General features: G+C 40.7%; 1 protein-coding gene across 1 annotated transcript; it reads right to left on the bottom strand.

The window, feature by feature from the left end:
• Window positions 1-4,266: 4,266 nt before the first annotated feature.
• On the bottom strand, window positions 4,267-16,320 carry DET1 (DET1 partner of COP1 E3 ubiquitin ligase). The gene is made up of 5 exons (XM_036737264.1): window positions 15,997-16,320; window positions 13,025-14,125; window positions 9,440-9,630; window positions 6,642-6,833; window positions 4,267-4,998 (listed from the first exon to the last, which is right to left on the bottom strand). The coding sequence occupies exons 2-5, from the start codon at window positions 14,108-14,110 to the stop codon at window positions 4,809-4,811; spliced, it is 1,659 nt and encodes a 552-aa protein (XP_036593159.1). The 5' UTR covers window positions 14,111-14,125; window positions 15,997-16,320; the 3' UTR covers window positions 4,267-4,808.
• Window positions 16,321-24,323: the final 8,003 nt, after the last annotated feature.

Here is a 24,323-nt window from a genome sequence, read left to right as displayed (position 1 = left end):
TTCCTCCTGAGTCTCAGTTTTTTCATCTATTAAACTAGGGAGTGAGACTGGATGGCCTCTAAGGTTACTTCTAGCTCTAAATCTATAATCCTATGAATTCAGAAAACCAAAGCCTTATTTATATGTAATAGCCCCATGATATTTTCTCTAAGCTAATATGGACTTAGCAAAAACATGGGCTAGAACTCTTTTAGAGATATTGCCAAGTAAGTTGAAGATTTACAGATATATACACAGATTTCCTTGACCAGGAGAGAGGAACCTTTCAAATGGAAGCTTTGTTTCTGTGGTTGCATCAGACTTAGCAAAACTTTCTTAAACTGTAGGGTAAAATTGAGTGTTCATAAGAAAAAAAAAGCTAAAGGGAGGTGCTTTTTAAACAGGCGCTCACATGTAGTTACAAGTGACCTATCCAAACCTTCCATGACTTGGGCCACTCAAAGCTTTTAGGCTTTAATCAGTTATCCCATACATAAGAGATTGCAGAGTGCATCCCATGACCGATGGAACTTTTATTTTAATAACATGCCATGATTAATATTGTCAGGAGAAATTGTGTCATGTGTACAGGGGTCTGGATTGCTTTTAACTTGCAGATCTATAGAGTTGCTTTTTCCTGGGGCCTGTACTTTGATCCAAGTTGCTTGCTTTAATATGTAAAATTAAGACAGCACACTTAAGAATTACAGGATTGAGGGTGGGAAGGGACTTTAGAGATCACCTAGTCCAGTCTTCTCATTTTACAGATCAGAAAACTGAGGCCTGGGAAGGGAGTGCCTCTTCCACCATCATTTAGCAACTTCTCCTTTATAATTAACTCCATCCGGAAATATCACCTTATCCAGATGTTTGTGGCGATTATCTGATGGCCTTTTTGTCAGTTTCCCTCCTTTCTCAGAGTTTATTTAACACTTGGCTTACAGTCATCCCCTCCCTTTTAATTCTTGCTCTTTTTGTATACTTGACTCACCAAGTTGTTTATAACCTTCTCCTGAAACCTCCTTAACTCTTCCATGGTAAAAGCCTACCCACCCTCTGCCACCTGGGCGAAGGAAATTATGCTTGGGTAGTAGTAATAGGATAAACCTGAGGCTTCCACACCATTAGGGATGGTTCCTAATTCTTCTCCTCAATCGCACTCCCATTCTCTGCCTTGATTTCAGTTGGATTTAATACATTTTCCAATGAAGTTTCTGGGTTGGTTCTAGTCCATGACCTATTGGTCCCACCTGATCAACATTTTTTCCTTTTATTCATGCTGTTAATAAGTCCATAATCTACCCCTCTGCCTTTAGGGCACCATTCTTAAAAATCAATGAGCTCTTGCACTGAATGCACAAGGAGAGTTTGCCTTCATTTCCCTTACACTAATTATCTAGTTTTTCTAGAGCCATTAACAAGCAGGAAATACTCCCTCTCGGGATATCTTTATCCTCTGTCAACCTTCTTTAGCACCCACCAGGCTTATCCAATTGAATCAGCAGGGGACCCCTCTGGGTCCTATTGAGAAGGCCTGTCCACAGCAGTCCTAGGGTACCGTGCTGTATTGGACTATCCCCAACTTCTGCCATAAGAACCAAGCTCATTCTGATCCAATCCTGTTGACTACATTGTCAATTATTGTGAGCCAGACCTGGTTCAGGTTGGTCTAGAATTTCAGGTTTGGAACTAGAACAAAATGAGATCTGACAGTTGACAACAAAAGCTTTACTTAGCCATAGCCCAGAAAGGCTATTCAGCAAGGCTATGATGCTGGTTCAGGCAGACACGGCAACTCTCATTTCCACACAAAGTCACATCTAGTCAGGAGGGTGTGTTGACTCAAATAGCAGCGGTGCACCTCTTAAAATTTAAATAGAGACACGTCACTCCTCATGGGTTACCCTTCCTTTCACAACCAAAGTCCTAGAAAATCTGCTTCAGCCCCTTGGCTGCCTAACATGTTATAATCTGCCTTGCAACTCTACCACCCTCCTGAAAGTGTTCTCGCTAATGTTACAATCTGTTCATTGCTAAATCCAGAGGCCTTTTCTAAGACCTCATTCTTTCTGACCTCTGCTGCTTGACACAGCTGACTGCAGTGGACCACACCCTCATCTTTAATACTCTCTCACTTTACTTCTCAGGTATGTTCCTGCTAGACTGGAGACCCTACCTTGAAGGACTTAACCCTTTCATTTCTGGAACTCCCACCCTGGAGCCTCATTGCCCTGATTGATGAGTGCCTCACCTGGCCCATATTAGGCCAAACTGGCTCTAGTCATGCTTCATCTTATTGCCACATACATAATCCCTTGTGCTATCCTTCTTTCCACTCCACCTGCACTCTAGAAGAACTTTCTAGTTTTTGAACCAAAACCAAATCATTGCTGCTACTAGAAAAGATGTGTCAATCTACTCTGTTATTCGTCCACGTCTACCTTGTCTCTTTCCAAACCAAAACACGCACCTTGGCCACCGCTCCCCTATATGCTGTTTCTACTATAATAAGTTTCTTGAGGGCAGGGGGTACCTTTGCCTTTGTATTCTCAGTGCTTGGTATGGTGCGGGGCATATATTATAGTTTATATGCTACTTCATTTGCTCTCTGATGACACTGCTCTCTCAGATTTTCCTACAGTCTGACCCTCTCCCTTAGTCTCCTTTGGGCTATTATAATCCATATCCCATCCCTTAAGCACCAAGGTATAAGCTAAAGGCTGTTTTGTGTTGAGCCCTCTTTTCTTCCTTCTACCTCTTGTCTCTTACTGACCTCATAAATTCCTGTAGATTTAAACCAGCTATAGGTGGATGACTGTAAAATCTACGTTACCAGACTCTCTCCTCTCCTGACCCCCAAGGTAATCCAATCCAATCAATCATTTTTTAAGTTTCTACTATGGGCTAGGCACTGTGCCAGATGTGGGGACTACAAATACAAAAAATGAAACGATTCATATTTGCAAGGCCCTTACGCTCAAATACAGTGTCCTGTTACCAGTTGCCTGCTGAACCTGCATCTTAAACACGGTATATCCATGATGGGACTCATAATCCCTAAGTCCATCCCTTTCCCTAATTCCCTATTTTGTTCAAGGGTACCACTACGCTTTCAGTCACCCAGGTTCACAACTTCCGTCATGCTACACTATTCTCTCTTACACCTCATTATTCAGGCACATGGATAGTGCCCTAGTTCAGGTCCTTATTACCTTCTGCCTTGACTTATGAGCTAACTAGCAGTTTCTAACTAGTCTTCCTGCCTAGTCTCTCTATACTCCAACCCCTCTTCTGTACACAGCAGCCAAATTGATATTCTTAAAGCATTCATGTGACCCATCTCTCCTTTGTTCAAGAAGGATAAACATATACTCCTCTGTTAAGCATTTACAACTCTTTACAACCTGGCACACTTGTCCCTTCCCATACACAGCCTTTCATCTCCCACCTACGTAGCATCACATCTACCTTTCCTGGAATGCTCCCCCTCCTCACTTTGGCCCAGAAGCATCTCTAGTTTTCTTCAAGGTTCGGCTCAGGCTCTGCCTCCTCCATGAGGTCTTTCCTCATCACCCCAGTTTTTAGGCCATGCCCTTTCCTGAGATGACTACCTACTGTGTAATTATCTGCGGCAATGTTATATCCCTCTTATCGGATATGTGAGTTCCTTGATGGAAAAAGACTGTTTTGCCTTTTCTTTGTGTCTTCAGTACCTACAAAAGTATCTTGCACAAGGTAGTAGCTAAGTGTCTGCTGAACTAAATTGTACAATGTTATTTCTGCACCAAAGTGAACTGTTATTTTGTTAATAAGGAACTCTTGAAGGTGGCAGGCACTCCCCACTTCCCACTGACGTTGGCAGAGTCTGCTGACAATGCTTGCTTCTGGCCAAGGTGCTATGAACTAGGCTCTTATTAACACAAACAATAGAGGCAGCGTGGTATAATGGAAAAAAGAGTTCTGGACCTGGATTCAGGAGACCTGGGTTCGAATTCTGCCTCCAGCGTTTACTAGACATATACTTAATTTGTCTGAGCCTTATTTTCCTCTTCTTTAAAATGGGGATAGCAAAACCAGAAGTGCCTGCCTCACATGGTTTTTATGAAGATCAAATGAGATAATGTATGTAAAGTGTTTTGCTAAACTTAAAATACTCTACCTTGGTTATTTTTCAGGAAGTGATTATATTATCCATTCCCCCTAACTACCTTTTAAATATCAAGAATTTGAGAAGCACAGCAAGGAATTTGAAATAATCAGAACAAAAGAGAGTCTTCAAACTGCAGATACAAATAAGTAAGAAAATACGTCTTTTATTTTTACTTAAAAAGACAGCCTCAGTTTTTGGCTAAATGAAAAGGAATGAGCAGGGTCTTAATCAGTTATTAGGTCTGGCCACAATGGCAACCAATCGCTCTGCTTCAGGCTGCATACCATTGTCAAGAAAAGAGGAAAGGGGGAAAAATAGTGGAAAACTCTCATCTACACCTCAATAAAATATATACACACACAACTCCCCCCACTCAAAATAATTAAAGGACTTAATGCTGGGAAATCTCGTGTGGAAAAAGTGGGGAGACATTTAAATTATCTCATAGCTAGATTGTTTTTTATAAAGTAAGTTATCCTGGGTCCAACTCCTCTCTTCTGGCTCATGTTTGAATGACTATAGACCAACCAAGGTTCACCAACACAGACCTTGGTTCCAAAGGAATGATGCTGGCACCTGAAAGACTCTGCTTTCTAATCTGCAGAGATGGGAAAGGGGTATAAGTCTTAGAAGGCAAGACAACTTGGCTTTGGTGGGTCCCCAGCCTTTGGGCAACATCCTATGTGCAGCTGTGTCGCATGTGGAAGTTGACAACATATTCAGCATTAGTCCTTTGCACTGAAATGGCAAAGGGCTCAAAAGGGTGGAAGGTAAAGGCGACCAGGCGTCGGACTGTGTGGTTGATGGGGCGGCCCAGCAGGCCTGCCTGGATCTCAAACTTGAGCAGACCAGAATCCCGGGCATAGAACCTGAGTAGAGGAGAAAAAGAAGGAAAAAGAATCATATTTATATTCTTTACCATTTTAGGTCCCTTCTGCAGTGGGGAGGCTAACAAATGACTAATATGCTTCACTGCTCTCCCTACTGTATCTGTTCCAAGGGAACAAGGTGTCAGTGGGTAGAGTGCCATGTTTGGAGTCAAGATGACCTGAGTTCAAATTTGGCCTCAAACACATTCTAGCTGTGTGACCCTGGGCACGTCACTTAACCTCTACCTCAGTTTCCTCATGTGTAAAATGGGGACAATAATAGCACCTACCTCCCAAGGTTGTTATACAGATTAAATGAGATACAGATTAAATGAGATACAGATTAAATGAGATATTTATAAGGCTCTTAGCACAGTGTAAGCATTATATAAGTGTTGGCTATTATTATTCCAGATTTTCAAAAAAAAGAGATCTAAAGCAAACTATGAAATCACAAATACTTTTAAATTCTGTTATTCCTTGAGAGTCATTTCCCTCCCAATAATGATGCCAGTTACAACCCAGTCACCTTCAGAAGTCACTCATCTTAAAACAGCTGGGCCCATTACAAAAGGTAAATTGTTACTTTGAAAATGTTTAATCTGGTACATTCCATCCCATAAAAAGGTAAAATGGTATAGGCTTGTTTTCCTTTTAATAAAATACAATGAAACCAAAGACTTTTGTAGCCGTCCCAGCATGTCCAAGCAATGCACCTGGAGAGAATAAGGACCTCTAGTGTCCTCAGTGATAAGGACACAAGTATCTCACTCATCCCAAGAAGCAATGGGTGGACGTTCTTATGTAGCGATAGGTTTTCATAAGTTGGCATGGTTTAGTAGAAAAAGCACTGAACTGTACAGGAAATCTGGATTCTAGTCCTAGCTCTAACCCCAAATAAGTTGCGTGACCATGAGCATGTGGCTAAATCTCTCTGGATCTTATTTTATCTGCCAAATCTAAGTGCTGAATGATTTCATCTCTTAGCTCCCTTTCAGTTCTAAAATTCTGTGATTCTTTAAGTATGGAGGTGCCTTAAATAGAACAGTATCAGTATTGAAGTGTACTTATGTACACTGTAATCCCTAGCCTAAAATTTCCCCAAACAGGAAAGTAAGACCTTCTGCTAATCTTACCTATTCAACAAATTGCTCAAATTCCCAAACTGCCTCTGCATATGCAAACCACCAGGTCACAAGGGCTCATCTGATGATTTGGAAGTATATAAGACTACATGTCTTGACTTTACAAATTATAATTATGTAATGGATGATTGAAATAATTATAGAATACCCTTTTCTGGGTATCTTTAAAAAGAGAAGACATACCTATATGTCTTAAATAATTCAACTGGTAACGAGACAGGTTTAGAATACTTGTGAAATCCCTTCTAGCTCTATGCTAGATCAAAAGTAGTAGTCAAATTACAAAAATGATTGATAAAAGTGATCATGTAGTCTACTATTTTATAAACTTTTTATCCTTTCTATTAAGCACATGAAGCTCTGAGGGACACGAAAAGTAGAAAGAACTGCAAAATCTTGCAAACCAACTTTGCTTCTGGCACAAGAGAACTGAATGGGGAGTCAGCTTACTTCCTTAATGTTTTGTGGTGGTGATGGGTGTAGTGTACCTCTTTGTACCTGATTGGGTGATCTCCACAAGTCTTGGGCCGCTCCATGACCGATACCCACTTATCATCATAGCTGAAGAGAGACAGATCGAGGTAGGGACTGCCACTGTATGACTGGGCACTGATGGGGAGCTGACCAAGCAGCCGCCGTACTGCCTCTGTGTGCCCTCCATATTTTGCATTTACAATAGTGTCTTTAAACCTGAAAATCAATCAGTATAGCAGAAAGGCAATATAGGAGACATTGTCAGAGAGCACATAATACAAGTTCAGAGTTTAAGTCCACAAATTTATGGGTATGTAGATAAAATATTATTTCAAATACTACTCGGCCTGTTTATTTCCAGTATTACAGGAACCTGTATCTCTAGCTAAAATGGTAGAAAAAGAAGGGATCCTGTTTCTAAAAATATATGTACTTCAAATTACAGGCTTAGAAATGCGGAGAGGTGAAATGACACCAAGGAAATCAACATGGGTTCCACAGAAGGACTATAGACAAAGGTCAACACATGGACTGGAACCCCAAAGCTGATCCTGAAAAGTTATATGAGCATGGGCAAGTCATTGACCTCTCTCAACTCCAGTTCCTTCAGCTGTAAAATAGAAATACCTGTCATGAGTAAGTATCTCACAAAACTGTTGGGACAGTCAAATGAGAAAAAGGTTATGCAAAGCACTTTGCAAACCTTAAGCTATATAAATTTTAACTATTCTTAAGTAAGGCTACTGTTTGTGGTTATTGCTGAAGCTCAAGAACAAGACATAACTGAGGAAACTCACTCCTGAATCAATAGCTTTCAAACCCATTACAGAAACAACTCTACATAGTAGAAAAGTAGAAAGCCTCTCTTGAGCTCTTCCAACAGCACACACTGTAACATGACATTGCTAATTTGTTTGTTTTTAAAACGCAAAAAGCAATTTATAAAGTTCAATACTTAAGTTGATAGTTCACAGTCTGCATTTCTATAGTTATCAGTATCTAGGACAGCAGACAGCACTTGGCACAACACAGTACCTTGCATGTGGAAGACACTTAATAAAATACCATATTGGCCAAAATTAGGCTGCCCTTCTAAGACGAGAACTCTTGGAAAGGGAGGGAAATATTTTTATACACACATGTTTATGTGTTTTTATGCACACATAGTGTATATGTGTACATACATGTAAACACACATATAAAATATATGTATACACTCACAATTCATTACACAAAACTTCCATCTTAGAAATAGGCACATATGTATTTACTATGAAAGTATCTTAACATTTTTTTCAATTCAAATAAAGATGTTTTATTCATTTTTCTCACTGTTCTATTTTGTTGCCTTCTTGTAAAATATAAATGTAAAATATAAAACTAACCTTTGAATCAAAGGCAAAATTCCCAGGATTACTAGACGAGAATAAAAATGCAATTACAGCTTGCACTCAGGTTTTGTCTGAGGCAGGTTTGGGAAATAGTGTACCTCATGTTCTGATCAATATGCTATTGCTGAATGAATAAACAGCTTCAATACTTGTCTTCTTTTTGCTAAGAATGATGGAGTGGCAGTTTCTCAAAGGTTCAAAAATATTTAGCTGTTATCAGTATGTGGTTAGTATCTACAATTCAAAACATACTGTTGGTCTGAAAATCAAGAGAAAACCTCATCATCATCCTGCTTTGCTAGATTCATCAGCTTGGTTTTGATTTCTGATTCTTGTTGTACTCTTGCTTATAGTTGTTACATAAAATTTGTGATGGGAGAAGAATACAAATGACAAACATATTCTTTTATTTCTGCTTGACATAGTCTTAGTATAAAATGCATACTAAACTTTGGACTGCACATGTTATTCTATTTTCTTCTATGAAACTTCGGACAACATACCATATTCCCAGGGTTACTGGAGTAGAGTAACCAATCCAGTTTTGCAATTAGCTCTTTATTCAGTAAGACTCAATACAATTCCTAACCTTTCTCTCATGCCCTGCCAAATGACTTCAAGAAAAAAATTAGATATGCTTGCTGATAGCTTTCTGCACATCCTCAAACCACGAAATTTTGATGTAATAGAAAAGGTGGGCCATCTGAACACTATTCACACTCAGTGCTCAAAGTTTTCAGGAGACTTCTGCCACTTGGCCCTTACCTTCCTACTTTTACTCCCCTACAAGAATCCTCTATTCTATCTAAAGTAGGCTATTTATTATTCATCAAACATATAATACACTTGCCTAAATCCTACCTTTCCTTCAAGGCCATGATGCCTTCTTAAACTGGTCTGGTCCTAAGTAATCATTCCCTCTTCTAGTTTCCTGTAGCACTTATCATTTCACATTTACTGTCCAATATTATTAATCTTTTATATGCAGGAGGTGTTACATAAATGTTTGTTAGATTGAATATGCATTATTTCCAGACTAGACTGTACTTCTTCTCAAGAACAAGAATAATGTCTCCTACCTCTTTGTATCCTTAGCATATTGCCCTATAGAGTATCAAACAGCCACAGAATTTCAAAAGTGGATGAGACTTTAAAGTCAATCACATTTCCCTCCCTGTTCCCCCCTCCCTTTTCTTCCCTACCATAATGGATGAGGAACCAGGGTCTAGATAAGGGCCTTGCCCACAGTCCAACAGTTCTTGGCAAAGCCAGCACTAGTACCCAAGTCTCCTGATCCTTGGGTCTAGCACTCTTTCCACTATTCCACAAAGCCTCACTTGTATGTACCCAGTAAGTAACTGTTGTTGGCCTATGGCCCTAAAACTAGGTCAGGTAAGGTCTACTTGTTGGAAGCCTATGTTGGTAGCTCACCGGCGCTGGATCTGCCTTGCAAAGTTGTTACTAGAAGCTGAACAGGGAAACTGGACGGCCTCACTGTGCAGGGTAGCATTGCGGAAGAGGTCACAGAAATTCTCAAAGAGCTCCAGCAATTCATCCGAGGTATTCTCAAACACTGCTATCACCTCTGTTGTCACCATATTGTACACAACAAAGAAGGAAGGCTGGAAAGGAAGAACAAACGTAACTGTCAACCAGCTGAGTAAAACCCATGGCTAGGGTGACCCTTCACATTGGGCTAAAAATTCAACCTACTCGAGAAACAAGAAAATGTTCCTACTGTATGGGTCAATGGGGAAACAGGTCCCATAGCACCAGGTGCCTCAAGGAGCCTCCAGGGGCTTTATCAGTCAAATGCCTCTACGGTGCCACATTCCCCACTGTAATTGTGTTGCTGAAATTATTAAGTTGGCCAGTTTGGAAAAAAAAAAAAAGGTTTTCAACCTTTCGTTTCAAACTGTGTGCTTCAATTTCCCTCTCCAACTGTTTCTTCTTTCTTTGCTCCCCAACCCACCCTGAGATGAAAAAAAATACGTTTTTAAAGTGCCAGATTTAATTTTATTTCCTGCTGGGGAAGTGATTTGCAGCCCAGTGTCGGCTGCTGACAGATTATTTTCTCCTGTGTATGTACAGTTGAAAGTTCATTTTTTGGCATCTATTTTTCCTCTTAACATTTCCAACATGCAGAGAGGTACCTTAAGTGCATTGTGTTTTGAAGCTGCCTCAGAAAGTTGTGTCCCAGCAGCATCCTGCTGCTGGACAAATGAAAATCCAGAGAGGCATTTACTGTTTCTTTCTTGACAGATGCTCTTTTGGCCAAAAGCATCTGTATTATCCATGTGGGATTTGGAGCAATTAGGACCATGAGGGGGTAGAGCAGTGATGGGAGGGGAAGAAGCAGAAGGACCTAAAGTTCATTCAAATGCCACAGGCGGAAGTACTCAGAGCTACTTGGGAGTTCAGACTTTTTCAGAGTGGGCACCTAGATGCCCAATTCTCTCAAACTGCTTTTTAGTTTGCTCTGATCAACCTGACAATAAGAACCCCTGGATTTTCCAGAGTCAGTGGAATGCCAATCTAAAATCACCTCTTGGTTTCATACAGGAAAATGAAGTTATCAGACATTAAGTATTTTTTACTTGGGTTGGATCTGAATCTTCATTACCCATTCCTGATGCAAACAGTTCACGCTACAATGTGACATTTAGTGTAACAGAGATATTTAATCTCGCTATAATGTAAAGAAACTGGGTGGCAATCTGAGACCAATGTCCTAAATACTACCCCAAGGCTTCATATTTAAATGTACCTTTTACTCATTCACGTTCATAATACCCATAGAAACTGATGGATTTTACAGAAAGTGGACACAAAAGTTTCAGTTTGAGGCCACAAATTATGTAAGAAAAGAATTGTACCCTAGCATCCTAATGTCTCAAGCCACAATTACTCTGTATCAGTCCAGAGAAAAAAATGGGTTGTTTTAATAATCTAAATTGTGAAGAAAACGATTTGGCAATTTATTCATCAAAATGAAAATGATCACCCAAACCTAGATAATGGACTTTTCTGCTTCAAGTCTTGTCTTATATGTATCTTTTCTATAAATTTGGGTCAGCTCTCTGATTTTATTTTACAAAGATATTACGGGGAAAAAGGGAGTTTAGCTATGCATGTTACATGATTATTTCATGAATTACATGAATATGCAACGGGTTTCTCTTCAGCCAAGGTTTTCAGAAAAGTAAATAGATGGGGAGAAGCAAAGGACTGTGTAGCAAATCTTAAGCAATGCATTCTAAGAGAGCTGTTCACTAATGATGATTCAATGGGCTCACCATCAGATAATTATGGGGAAGAAAATAGGTCTCTGGGCTGATCATGATAGTTTCCACTAACAACTGAAATCTTTTTATAGAACAAATAATCCACTTCTCAGAGGAAGGAGGTTGAAATTATTTTTCCATAAGCTAGCTAATAAGCTTTTTTCGAGTCCTACAAAGGCCTCTAGTAGTGAAACATGGCCAACAAGAGGAGCTAGAGCTAGGAGTTCTTAAGCTAGAGTCTATGAACTTTAAAAACATTTTGATAGCTCTATTTTAATATAATTGGTTTCCTTTATAATCCTGTGTATTTTATTTTATGCATTTAAAACATTACTCTGAGAAGGGGTCCACAGCCTTCACCTGTCCACCAGAGGGGTTCAAGACACAAAAAAGAACTTATACTTCAGATCATTGGTTTGAATGTATCGTTTTTTGCTTGCTGTGGACAAATGGATGAGAACTATTTATGAAACAATAGGTATGGCATTAGGAAGGCAAACAGCACAGACATCACCCAAGCTGATTTCTCCATCTGTCAAATTCAAAAAGGAAAAATTCCAAGAAGAAAGGCAATCTACGCTACTTCAAGATCGAATTTCAAATCAAGTATTTCCTAGGTCTTTCAGTACTCTTAAAACTTAACTGACCCTACTGATCTTTGAAAGTTCTCTTCTTCCTATAAGCACTTTTAAAACAGTTTTCACCAAAACTGCATAGGCAGAAGCTGGACAGACATTTTACTTAATATGAGAAAAGGTTAGCTGTGTAATGGCTCTCTCAACAGACGTACAGTCCATTATTATTCAAAAGCTAAATAAAATCTTATGGATCAGGAAGTCCTTCGTTATTTCTATTTTGTTACAATTTTTTCAGTATTCAGGAGTCCCTCTTTTAGCATGGGGACAAAGTCAGTAAAAAGAGGTGAAACTCAAATTAACCAAATTATGTTTATTAATTGCTTTATAGAAAAGTCTAGTGAGGGAGCTGACATTTTAATTACTGAATTGTGAAAATGAGATTTCCAATTATTGGAACATTTCATTTTACCTTGATAGTCTGTCCCCATTAGTAGAGAGCTAAATCACTCAAGGTAGACAAATTATCCGTGGGTAGCAGAAGCTTAACTGCTAATAAATTTTTGGCCTTTTTCTAGAGAACCCTGAAAATGCAATCACCCCAGAAGCATCAAAATGAAATTAGACACATATCCACTAAAATCTCAAAAGGAGAGAGTTTCAGCACCTATCTGCATTATAAATAGAGATCTCCTAGAATCTTTGGAAGAAAAAGGAATTTCTAGAGATCATCTATTCCACTGAAGGAAATAAATAGAGCTAAGGAAATATAAACTTGATTTTGACTTTTATAAGACCAAAGGTAAGCAAAATTTAAGACCATGAAAACCACACACAATTCCAGGCCCCTTGAGCTAGCAAAGCAAAAACAGGGCAATGAATGAAGCAAATGTAGACATAATGGAAAGAACACATTCAGGAATCAAGAGGACATGGATTCAAATCCCATCTCTGATGTGCATCAACTATGTGACCTTATGCAAATCATTTAACTTCCCTGGGCTTTAATTTCTTCATTTGTAAAGTTAGAGGGGCTGGACTAGATCATTTCTTGAGTTCTTTCCAGGGCTAGAGCTAGGGTCCTATGATCCTACAGCAAATATATATGGTATGTATGGTTCCTCCCTCTCTCAATAAGGCTGAACATCATCCAATACCTGTGATGGGTCTGTGACCCGTAGTGTCACTACATCCTCACTAGTGTACTTGATAAAGAGGTGGTTTTCATCTAGAAGCTGCATCTTCCACATGCGCAACTGTCGTAGCTGGTCAAAATACTGGAAGAAGCGCCTCTTGGCCATGGCACTACCATCCTGCTCTGCCCGGCGCCACAAGTACACCAACAGCCGATGCTTTAGGGAATTAATGAAGGGCTCCTTGTAGGGGTTGGCCATGCCAGTTTGGCTGTCTCGCTGTACCTCAGGGTAGACAGCTGATAGAGTGAGCAGGTCATCCTCATAGCAGAATCGACCAATGGTACGCACATCAATAAAGGTGCCCTCAGGAGTGACCTGGAAGACATGAATGGTCTGCTGCTGTACTGAAAGAATGGCTAGTATGTTCTTATATAAGTATAGCCCTTGATTGTGGGACAAGATCACTTTATCACATTTGAACGTGCGGGTGTCACACAACCTGCCAGTGTGAAGATCAATGATGTGAAGGGAATAGTCCTCCAAAGGGGAGCGGGGGTTTGGTGTCACTGACTCACTGTTGCGATATACTTCATAAAAAGGAGGGTGAGGTTCTTCAGGGAGGTAGGCAGCTGAACCCACAATGACACAACGGCAGTCATCTGTGAAGAGGCTACACTCACGATTTAGGTGTTCACCATTAGCAGCTACATTAGTGATATGCAACAAGACGAAGAAGCGTTCAAAGAGTCGGCCTCGGATGTTGACTGACCTCTGGTCATTGCCATTGGCCAAAATTTCACCTTCATAACCCTGCAGTAGGTCCTCTGCTGCTTGGCAGCCCTGATACTCATAAATCTCCAGTGATGTCTGGTCTGAAGAGAAGGCAATAAAGTAGCGCCCATCAGGTGAAAATTTTCGCAGGAAGCAAGGTGGCTTTTCCACATTAACCACAGTAAAGTTGGGGAAGACGTTCTGGTGGAATACTCGAACCTGGTGCCAGTGGGTACCAGCCTTGCCTGAACTGATGCGCCGACGCTCCAAGCGGTGGATAACATTTTGGTTCTGGATTCTTCGAGGTTTGATTGTTGGAACATCATGATCCATCATCACAGCATCTTATTTCTGGATGATTAAGAGCAGAGGGTCACACATTAAAAGAAAAAACCAAACAACAAACAGAAAACCCAAGTTCCCTTTCCACAGAGACATCATCTCAGGGTTCACCTAAAATCTTCTACCTTTAGGTCACAAGGAAACAGTAAACTTCAAGTCCACCTTCAACATGAGAACAATGGGAAGAGCTTAACACAGCAAAAATATCTCAAGTATTCTTAGCTATAAGGTGTTTACATCAAAAAATCTGAATCATTAGAATAAGTGAATTCAGAGTAAGAATTCAGTTAAGAATTACTTCTCTAAAATACGTTAAGTCATTTAAAAATACTTGCTATCACTTTAATATTATCAGTGGCCCCAACGTAGAGCATGGATTCTTTTTAAAAATGATTTATGAAGCATTAATTCAAATTTAATTTCATTTGAAGAAACATTAAATAGTACCTGGAATATGGTAAATGCTGACTAAATGCTGGTGATTAAGCACTTACTATTTAAGTAGAGCTAACCAGGAATCATGACATGCGAAGCACTATTTTAGTTAAGGACAATGACAAGAGTTCATTTTCCCTCCAACTCTACCCCATTCTATGCTGCTCTTCTACTCAAAGAGAATCACTAAAAATTAAGCTAAGATGAAAGTTCAGAAACATAGTTTCATAAGCACCTTATTTGTTTTCATAGACTGTGCCTTTTCCATTTTTTCTGCAATGTTCTACTCCCCCCACCTCCCCCCAAACATTCAACCCCTCACAAAGGATATTGGACTGATGAGAAGAAGCCCCTGGCTTCTGATTAAAACTCTCCCACCCATGCTGGTTTTCTAAATTACTAAGCCTCTCTGGAACTCAATTTCACTGGATCACTGGACCACAGGATTCAGAGATAGTTGAAAAAAAAAGCAAAAAAAAAACCCCTCAGATCATCTAGAATAGAGGTTTCTCAGCCTTTTTCAATCTTGATATTCTTACTTAGGCTTTAAGTAAACCTTTCAGTTTCAACATGAAAGGAAATACTCTAGAGTTTACCAAGCAGGAGCATACAAGAAATAATGAGACTCATTTTTCATATGAACACTTTATTCAGCATGTAACGTTTTTAGTATCATAAAGTAATCACTAACACTCCTACTTTTGGTGTATTTCAATAAAAAACCGGTTATTTACCAATCATTCCTTCAGACCCCTCAACAAGATCTCACAGTCCCGGGGGTACCTCCACCCCAGATTGGGGAGCCCTGATCTAGTCAACCTCTAGATTAAAACAAAAACAAAACTAATGTCCCGAGGGTAATGAGAAACTTTGCGTGGATATCAATCTAGGTCTTCTGCCTCCAAATCTGCTTCTCTTTCTGGGACATCTCACTACCTCTCTGATCGATCAGAGGAGACTGGCCTTTTCCAGACCTAACCACGTAGGAGTTTGATTCTAAGGGGGAAAAGAACTCTCTAAGCGGACGGGCAGCTGCTCCCCATTTCCCTCAAGAAAGGAGCAGGAAAGGAGGAAAGAGCCGGAGAAGTTGTGGGAAGTGGGGAGTGAGTGGGTCCGGCACTCCCGCGGAGCGGTGCAGGAAGCGATGCAAGTTTGGGGGTTGGCCCCGGGTCCCGCCACTTACAACCTGGGTGACCTCTGGGGCCCCTTCAGCTCTAAGCCCTGGGCCTCCCACAAGGAGGGGGCGGCCAGCCCGCGGGGAGCACGACTTTCGAGGGCAGGTGGGCCGGGGCTCTGTGAAACCTCGTGGCACGAGGGCCTGGGGTTGGAGGAAGGAGCGCGGCCCACGGTCCGGGCGGCCCGGCCGGCAGAAGCGGGGCTAGTGGCCGGGAGGAAGGCCCGAGGACCTGAGAGGCGACGAAGCGGGAGAAGGGGAGCGTCCTCACCCGTCCGTCCCGCGCCCCCTGTCGCGCCGGGCTTATGAGGCCGGGGCGAGGGGATCCCCAGGCTGCGTTGGCCGCGGTCCGACGGCCGCCGCAGCCGCCGCCGCCACCGCCATGTTGCCACTGACGCCGGCACCCGGCGACAACGGCCGGGAATGCCCCGTTCCCCCCCCCCCCCCTCCCTCAGCTAGCCGACGGAAGTGAGGGCCACAGAGGTGGAAGCGTGCAGAGAGAGCGAGGCGTCCAAGGTTGAGTGTGCCACTGCCTGCCCGGAAAGGGCGAGCGCGCCCCCTGGCGTCCGGAGGTGAAGTGAGGCCGCCGGAGCCCTAAGCGACCACGCCTGGTAACATTGACTCAAAAGCTAACAGCCGTTTTCCTTTCCTGTTTGTTGTTCCTGGGTGCAGAGGATGACGGGACAGAGCTGAAACAAGTCTTATCATTTTACAGATGAGGAAACTGAGGCCCAGAGAAGTGAGGTCACACTTCTTTTTTTTTAATTTTTTTTATTTTTTAATTAATTTATTTATTTTTAGTTTACCACACACGGTTCTACACAGTTTTGAGTTCCAGATTTTCTCCCCTCCCTCCCCCCTCCCTCCCCAAGACGGCATTGAATCTCCTATAACTGTCATGTATAACTTCGCATTGAATTAATTTATGCACTAGTCAAGTTGTGGAGAAGAATTTTGACCAATGGAATGAATCATGAGAAAGAAGAAACAGAACCAAAAAAAAACCAAAAACCCAAAAACAAAAACAAAAGAGAAGCAAAAAAAGACGAGCATGTAGTGTGCCTCGATCTGTATTCAAACTTCACAGTTCTTTCTCTGGATGAAGATAGCATTCTCCATCGTGAGTCCCCTGGAGTTGTTCTTGCCCCTTAGGTTGCTGAGAAGAGCGCAGTATGTCAGGGTTGGTCGTGAGGTCACACTTCTAATAGAGCCAGCATTATAGCCCGAATCCCCTGCTCCTACAATGCATTCTGTTCACAAACCAGTAATTACCCTCTGTATGATATTCATTGTTGATTCTTCAGAGACTGTTGAATTCCATGTCTTGTTACAATGTAGCAATGCCCAGAGCATGCTGATTATTTAAAAGATGGGTGAATTGTCCGGGGAGGAAGAGAGAATTTGGAACTAAAATAAAATAATGCATAGTAAGCAAAATAAATTGTATATAATAAATAAAATAAAAATTAATTTTAAAATGTATGTTTAATTTTAAAAGGATAGGATGGCCCTTGGCTTTCACGGGAAGCTTGGGATCATTAAAGTGGCTTTGCAGTTTTCTGAAGCAAATCAGCCCAAGGTCCTCCTGTTCAATTCTGTCCAACTTGTCAGTCAGTACTGTCTGTCTCAGGCATACGTATTATAACTATCCTCTGGGTGTTGCTATGTATCTTTTAGAGTTGAAACATAGTAGTAACATTATCTCTTGTAACTTTATTCTTCTCTGAAGAGTTAAAAATGACAATCACACAGAGGGAAATGGAGAAGAGTCCAGTGGCTGTGAGCAAGCTCTGATATATGACCAGTGATGAACTTGGAAGAAGACCAAGAATAAAGATGCCAAGAAAATCAGATGGGCTGGTCATGTGGGATTATGGCTAGATATGTGGAGTGGTCCACTATTACCCTCCTAATGTTAAAAAGAAAGAAAGGCCTCTAGCATCATAGACAGATCCACAGTGGTAAATTTATTATAGGATATGAGCAATAGTAATAACAAAATGGGTAAGCATGAATGGGTTGCAATCTGAATAGTGGAAGGAAGCTTCCAAATTAATGAGATGAGAGATCCATTTTATCAAGAGTATCCTCTTGGCCGGATCAATCTTTTTAAGATACCACTTGAAGGTACCCATCATTTAATGGCTACCCACTGCCTACTAGGACAAAGTTCAAACTGCTAAACCCTTCCTAGTCTCCAGCCTCTTCAGTTTTATAGTCTGCTGATCTCATAGTTGAAACAACCTTCAAATTTAGCCTGGATGATCGATTCACTGGCTCTTAAATACTCACCGTAGAACAAAGTCCAAGTCTTTGCTTTCAGTGTTATGTGCTTGCTATATGCAAATCACTTTATTATGTGCTATGAACACAAAGACAAATATAGAAACATCCCTGCCTTCTACTACTTCACTGAAGCACAGTTCCAACCAATTTCCTCCATCATAGCTTTATCTGACAATGTTGTTATTCAGTTTCAGTTGTGTCTGACTCTTTGTGGGTTTTCTTGGCAGAGATACTGGAGTGATCTGCCATTTTCCTTTTCAAGATAATTTTACATATAAAGACAGTGAGGAAAATAGGGCTAAGTAACTTGTCCAGGGTCACATAACTAGTAAGTCGAGTCTGAAGAACTCAGGAAGATGAATCTTCCTGGTTCCAGGCCTGGCACTGTATCCATTATACCACCTAGCTGCCCATTCCTCTGACCAGCTCAGCCCACAATTCTCATAGAGTCATAGATTTATCAAGCCAGCAAAGTGCCCTGAGGAAGAGACGAGAGATGGCACTTGCCGGTCAAGCCAAACTACTGCTGTCACCTCAAACATTTCCTTCTCTCAGACCCCAATGGAGACAGGCCAAGACTCTTCACCTAAGGACCCCTAGAATAGGAATATTCTCTCCCACTGCCTCTTTCCAGCCTGCCTGCATAGTCCGATCATCTAGAGGGGCAACCTTTGAGGAGAAAGGGGCCATCATAACCCAAGAGTTCTAAAACAGCAGTCTCCCTGAGTCCCTCCTCCCACCCCCAAAGACCATTGGCCATGCAAGCCATCAAAGAAGGGATCACCCATGGTGGAGACTAGCAACCTGGCAACTTCCTCTGTAGGTGCTGCTTCCTCAGTAGCCACATGTACTAAAGACACAGAGACCCCTTTTCTGCCAAACTAATTTCCACTTTTCACAGCAGTTCTTGGAGACTAGGGAATCCATCCCCTAATAGTTTATGTTCTTGTGGTTATAGAACACTGGGCTACTGCGTTGGATTGCTTCTGATACTTGCTTATCTAGTAAGTTTCACTAATCTGCTTTTCTGGTTCATTTTTTTTAAGCTAGTACTAAATAATTTTGATGATTACTAGCTTCAAAGGTAATGTCTTAACTTCTTCATTCCTATTTTTTCCATCTTCTTCTTGAAATTTTAAACCTTTTGTTCCTCCAAATGAACTTAGTATTATTTCATCTAGTTCTATATAATCTTGGTACTTTGGTATAACACTAAACTGTAAATTATTTTAGGTAGTATTGTCTTTTTATTACATTTGCATAGTCCAATCATGAGCACTAAATCTCTGTCCAATTATTTGCCTCCATATTTCTGCAGAAAGAGTTGTGTCATAGTAGATGAAGACCTTACCCTCAGAGCCATGTTTCTGACACACACTGGCTCTCTGACACCTAACAAGTCACTCAACCTCTCAATGTTCTAGGTAATTCTCTAAGACTGACTGCAATAGTACAGGGAGTTACCACACCCAGATCTTTATAGCAGTGAAATCACAGATTCTGTCCCTCTCCCTATTCTTATTTCTGTAAAGGATAGGAAACACATTTTCTAGTCCTGGTTCTGTTGCTAATCAGTATGTGACCTTGGGCTGTCAATCACTCCACTTTATGGGCCTCAGTTTCCTCATCTTCAGGGTAAGAAGGATATATGTGATGGCCTCTAAGGTTTCTTCCAAAAACCTTATGTTGTTATGATCTCAATGCTAGTGAATCTGGCTTTAAATTCTTTACCTCAACGGTCAAAGGCTATAAACAGATAATGTTTACTAGTTACATTTCCCCTTTTAGCAAAAAACACTTGGAAAAATGTTCAGTCTAATAACCCATAGATATTCAAATGGAAAAAGTAGTTACCTCTGGAAATATAAAGTAGGGCGATATTTCTATAAAGCAATCTGGCAGTAAGAAACAAAACATGTAAGATTGTATCTTGCTCATTGCTCAGGTAATGTCATTATTGAGACTATATGCTAATGAAATACTTAAAAAAGGAAAAAATCTATTGGATCAAAGCTGCTTCTAGAGGTCGTATGATCCAGACCCCTAATTTCATTGGTTTGGGGAACACCCTACACCAATGTAGATCGGTGACTCCTGTGAAATTTATTCTCTTAGAGAACTGCCTGGTACACTATGAGGTTAAATACCTTCCTTGCTCATGGTTATAAAATCAGTATGTGTCAGAGGTCTTCCTGATTCTAAAGCTAACTCTCTATTTAGCTGTATTATACATAGTAGCACAATACTAGACACAACCTGAATACCCAATGGCTGGAGAATTAGCATAGTTAGAACTAGAATATGGCAAGGTAGGCAGCTGCTTAAGTCACAACACTTTTGACATAGAGGTTTTTAATATTACATTTTGTAGTAGAGGCTATCCATTCTTCTCTTCCTAATATGCAGCAACACTGGAGAGGGGGTTGGGGTAAAAAGTGGTACTTCACTGCCTCCTTGCCCAAAATAAAGCAGGAAACAGCCTAAAGCACTTGGAATAACCCCATCCAGCTAAACAAACTTCTATACTAGTGGGAAATGCTAATCTGTAGGCAGAGAACACAATGCCCTAAACCAGGGAAAACATGACATCAGACTAAATTTTACCCTGAGCCAACCACATGTCAATAACAGAAATCCATTCAAAGGTGAGGATGGAGGGTTTATGTTCCTGACTGCTGGGCAAGTTTCAGTGTAGAGAGAGGTCTATCATAACCATAGTGAAATTAAAAAAATGAAAGCTTCAGAATCACCAGTGGCTACCCAGTCTGCCTTGTGTTTGAGCTGTAAATCAGCCATAAGAGAGAATTTCAAGTGCCTCCCTCAGCCTCATTGAGACTAGAACAAAATTAAGCTTCCCTCTTGCCCCCATACTACTTTCCCTGCAGAAAAGGAGCTATCTGCCAAGAGATGTCGAAAATTACAGGATCTGTGGTGGCCAACACCTCCATGGAGAGCAACAGGAAAAGTGGCCACTGACCCGGTGGCTGGGAATTTCAGAGTGCAGCAGTGGAATGAAGACAGACTGTATACCTAGTTCATGACTATGAGGAACTGAGGCTATACAGGTCACTGGGGAGGGGGTTGTTCATTTGCAGCTGTTAATTTTTTTCAATTTGTTTTCTTCTCCATGTAAATATATTTTTCCTTCTTTGAGTTTTGTGGACTGTATGCTTATGTTCATAAGGGGAATTAGTGACAACACAATGGTTACTATCATTTAGTGAAGATCTCAAAATCTCTAGGTAGTGACCATGAGCCAGAGAGTTGAGAAATGCCCCCAAAGTTACGCAGGACCTTCTTATCTTAGAAAAAGTTCTGATTTAAGGGTTATATTTTGATACGTTTATTTTAAATTCCAGAAAATTATGCCCTCCATGACCCTTAGATACTATTTTGGTCTAAATATAGGATATATCCCTGTATTCTTTGTTTTTTTTTATTTTTCATTTATTTGTTTATTAATTATTAATTATTATTATTTTATTAGTTTATTAATTATTAATTAATTATTATTTAATATATTTGTTTATTAATTATTAATTATTATTATTTTATTAGTTTATTAATTATTAATTAATTATAATTAATTATTATTTAATATATTTTAGTTTTCGGCATTGATTTCCACAAGATTTTGAGTTAAAAATTTTCTCCCCATTTCTACCCTCCCCCCACTCCAAGATGGCATATATTCTGATTGTCCCATTCCCCAGTCAGCCCTCCCTTCTGTCACACTATTCCCCCTCCCCCCCCATCCCTTTCCCGCTTACTTTCTTGTAGGGCAAGATAGATTTATATGCCCCATTGCCTGTATATCTTATTTCCTAGTTGCATACAAAAACAACTTTTTTTTGAACATCTGCTTTTAAAACTTTGAGTTCCAAATTCTCTCCCCTCTTCCCTCCCCACCCACCCTCCCTAAGAAGGCAAGTAATTCAACATAGGCCACACATGTATCATTATGCAAAACGCTCTCATAAATAGTCATGTTGTGAAAGACTAACTATAGTTCCCTCCCTCCTATCCTGTCCCCCTTTATTCAATTTTCTCCCTTGATCCTATCCCTTTTCAAAAGTGTTTGCTTTTGATTACTTCTTCCCCCTATCTGACCTCCCTTCTATCATCCCCCCTTTTTTATCCCCTTCCTCCTACTTTCATGTGGGGTAAGATACCCAATTGAGTGTGTATGTTATTCCCTTCTCAAGTCAGATCTGATAAGAGCAAGATTCACTCATTCCCCCTCACCTGCCCTCTCCTCCCTTCCATTAAAACAGATTTTTTTTGTCACTTTTATGTGAGATAATTTACCCCATTCTATCCCTCCCTTTCTCCCTCTCTCAATTTATTCCTCTGTCATCCCTTAATTTGATTTTATTTTTTTAGATATCATCCTTTCATATTGAACTCACTCTGTGCCCTCTGCCTATATATATGTGTGTGTGTGTGTGTGTGTGTGTGTGTGTATATATATATATGTATATATATATATATATGTATATGTATATGTATGTATGTATGTATGTATATATATTCCCTTCAACTTGCCCTAATACTGAGAAAGGTCTCACGAATTACACACATCATCTTTCCACATAGGAATGTAATTAAAATAGTTCCTCTTTAGTAAGTCCCTTATGATTTCTCTTTCTTGTTTACCTTTTCATGCTTCTCTTGATTCTTGTGTTTGAAAGTCAAATTTTCTATTCAGCTCTGGTCTTTTCACTGAGAAAGCTTGAATGTCCTCTATTTTATTGAACATCCATATTTTGCCTTGGAGCATTATACTCAGTTTTGCTGGGTAGGTGATTCTTGGTTTTAATCCTAACTCCTTTAACCTCCAGAATATCATATTCTAAGCCCTTGGATCCCTTAATGTGGAAGCTGCTAGATCTTGTGTTATCCTAATTGTGTTTCCACAATACTCAAATTGTTTCTTTCTGGCTGCTTGCAGTATTTTCTCCTTGACCTGGGAACTCTGGAATTTGGTGACAATATTCCTAGGAGTTTTCTTTAGGGGATCTTTTTCAAGAGGTGATCGATTTCCATTTTACCCTCTGGCTCTAGAATATCAGGGCAATTTTCCCTGATAATTTCATAAAAGATGCTGTCTAGGCTCTTTTTTGATCATGGCTTTCATGTAGTCCAATAATTTTTAAATTATCTCTCCTGGATCTATTTTCCAGGTCAGTGGTTTTTCCAATGAGATATTTCACATTGTCTTCCATTTTTTTTCATTCCTTTGGTTCTGCTTTATAATATCTTGATTTCTTATAAAGTCACTAGCTTCCACTTGCTCCAATCTAATTTTTAAGGTGGTATTTTCTTCAGTGGTCTTTTGAACCTCCTTTTCCATTTGGCTAATTCCGCCTTTCAAGGCATTCTTCTCCTCACTGGCTTTTTGGAGCTCTTTTGCCATTTGAGTTAGTCTATTTTTTAAGGTGTTACTTTCTTCAGTATTTTTTTGGGTCTCATTTAGCAAGTCATTGACTTGTTTTTCATGGTTTTCTCGCATCCTTCTCATTTCTCTTCCCAATTTTTCCTCTACTTCTCTAACTTGCTTTTCCAAATTCCTTTTGAGCTCTTCCATGGCCTGAGACCAGTTCATGTTTTTCTTGGAGGCTTTTGATGTAGGCTCTTTGACTTTGTTGACTTCTTCTGGCTGCATGTTTTGGTCCTCTTTGTCACCAAAAAAGATTCCAGAGTCTGAGTCTGAATCTGAGTGCGTTTTTGCTGCCTGGCCATGTTCCCAGCCAACTGCTTGACCCTTGAGCTTTTCGTTGTGGTATGACTGCATGCAGAGTCTCGAGTACTTTGTCCCAAGCTTGAGGGGCTGCGCTATTGTTTTCAGAGCTATTTCTACACAGCAAGCTCTGCCACACCAGCACTACTCCTCCCCCAAGAACTGCCAACCCAGACCTCGACTCAGATCTTAAGCAGGCTCTGCACTCCTGCTCATATCTGCCACTTAATTCCTCCCACTAGGTGGGCCTGGGGCCAGAAGCAACTGCAGCTGTAGCTCTGTAAGCACCCTCAGAGCTGCACCACCTCCACTGCCCCTGGGATGGTGGCTGAACCAAACCCGAACTCTTTTCACTCAGTCCCCGTAGTTTTTCCCACTAATCTTCTCTGTTGCCTTTGGTGTTTGTGGGTTGAGAAGTCTGGTAACTGCTGCAGCTCACTGATTCAGGGCACTATGGCCTGTTCCGCCCGGCTCCCGGGTCTGGTTGGTCTGCGCGCAGCCCACACTGGGCTCTGCTCCACTCCACTCCCAGCACAGTGCGATAGACCTTACCCAGCAACCATCCAAGCTGT

The sequence above is a fragment of the Trichosurus vulpecula genome, chromosome 8 (assembly GCF_011100635.1).
Source record: "Trichosurus vulpecula isolate mTriVul1 chromosome 8, mTriVul1.pri, whole genome shotgun sequence".
In the NCBI taxonomy this organism is placed as follows: domain Eukaryota; kingdom Metazoa; phylum Chordata; class Mammalia; order Diprotodontia; family Phalangeridae; genus Trichosurus; species Trichosurus vulpecula.
Note: the sequence above shows the minus strand (reverse complement) of the source record. Positions and strands in the feature narration are given on the sequence as shown.

What these genes read in the sequence shown, in the direction of transcription:
- DET1 (XM_036737264.1), bottom strand. Translation starts at nt 14,110, where the DNA reads ATGATGGATCATGATGTTCCAACAATCAAACCTCGAAGAATCCAGAAC. An exon ending in GCAAGGCAGATCCAGCGCCG is followed by an intron (nt 6,834 to 9,439) that starts GTGAGCTACCAA and finishes ATTGATTTTCAG; the next exon opens with GTTTAAAGACACTATTGTAA. An exon ending in TGTGGAGATCACCCAATCAG is followed by an intron (nt 4,999 to 6,641) that starts GTACAAAGAGGT and finishes TCCTCTACTCAG; the next exon opens with GTTCTATGCCCGGGATTCTG.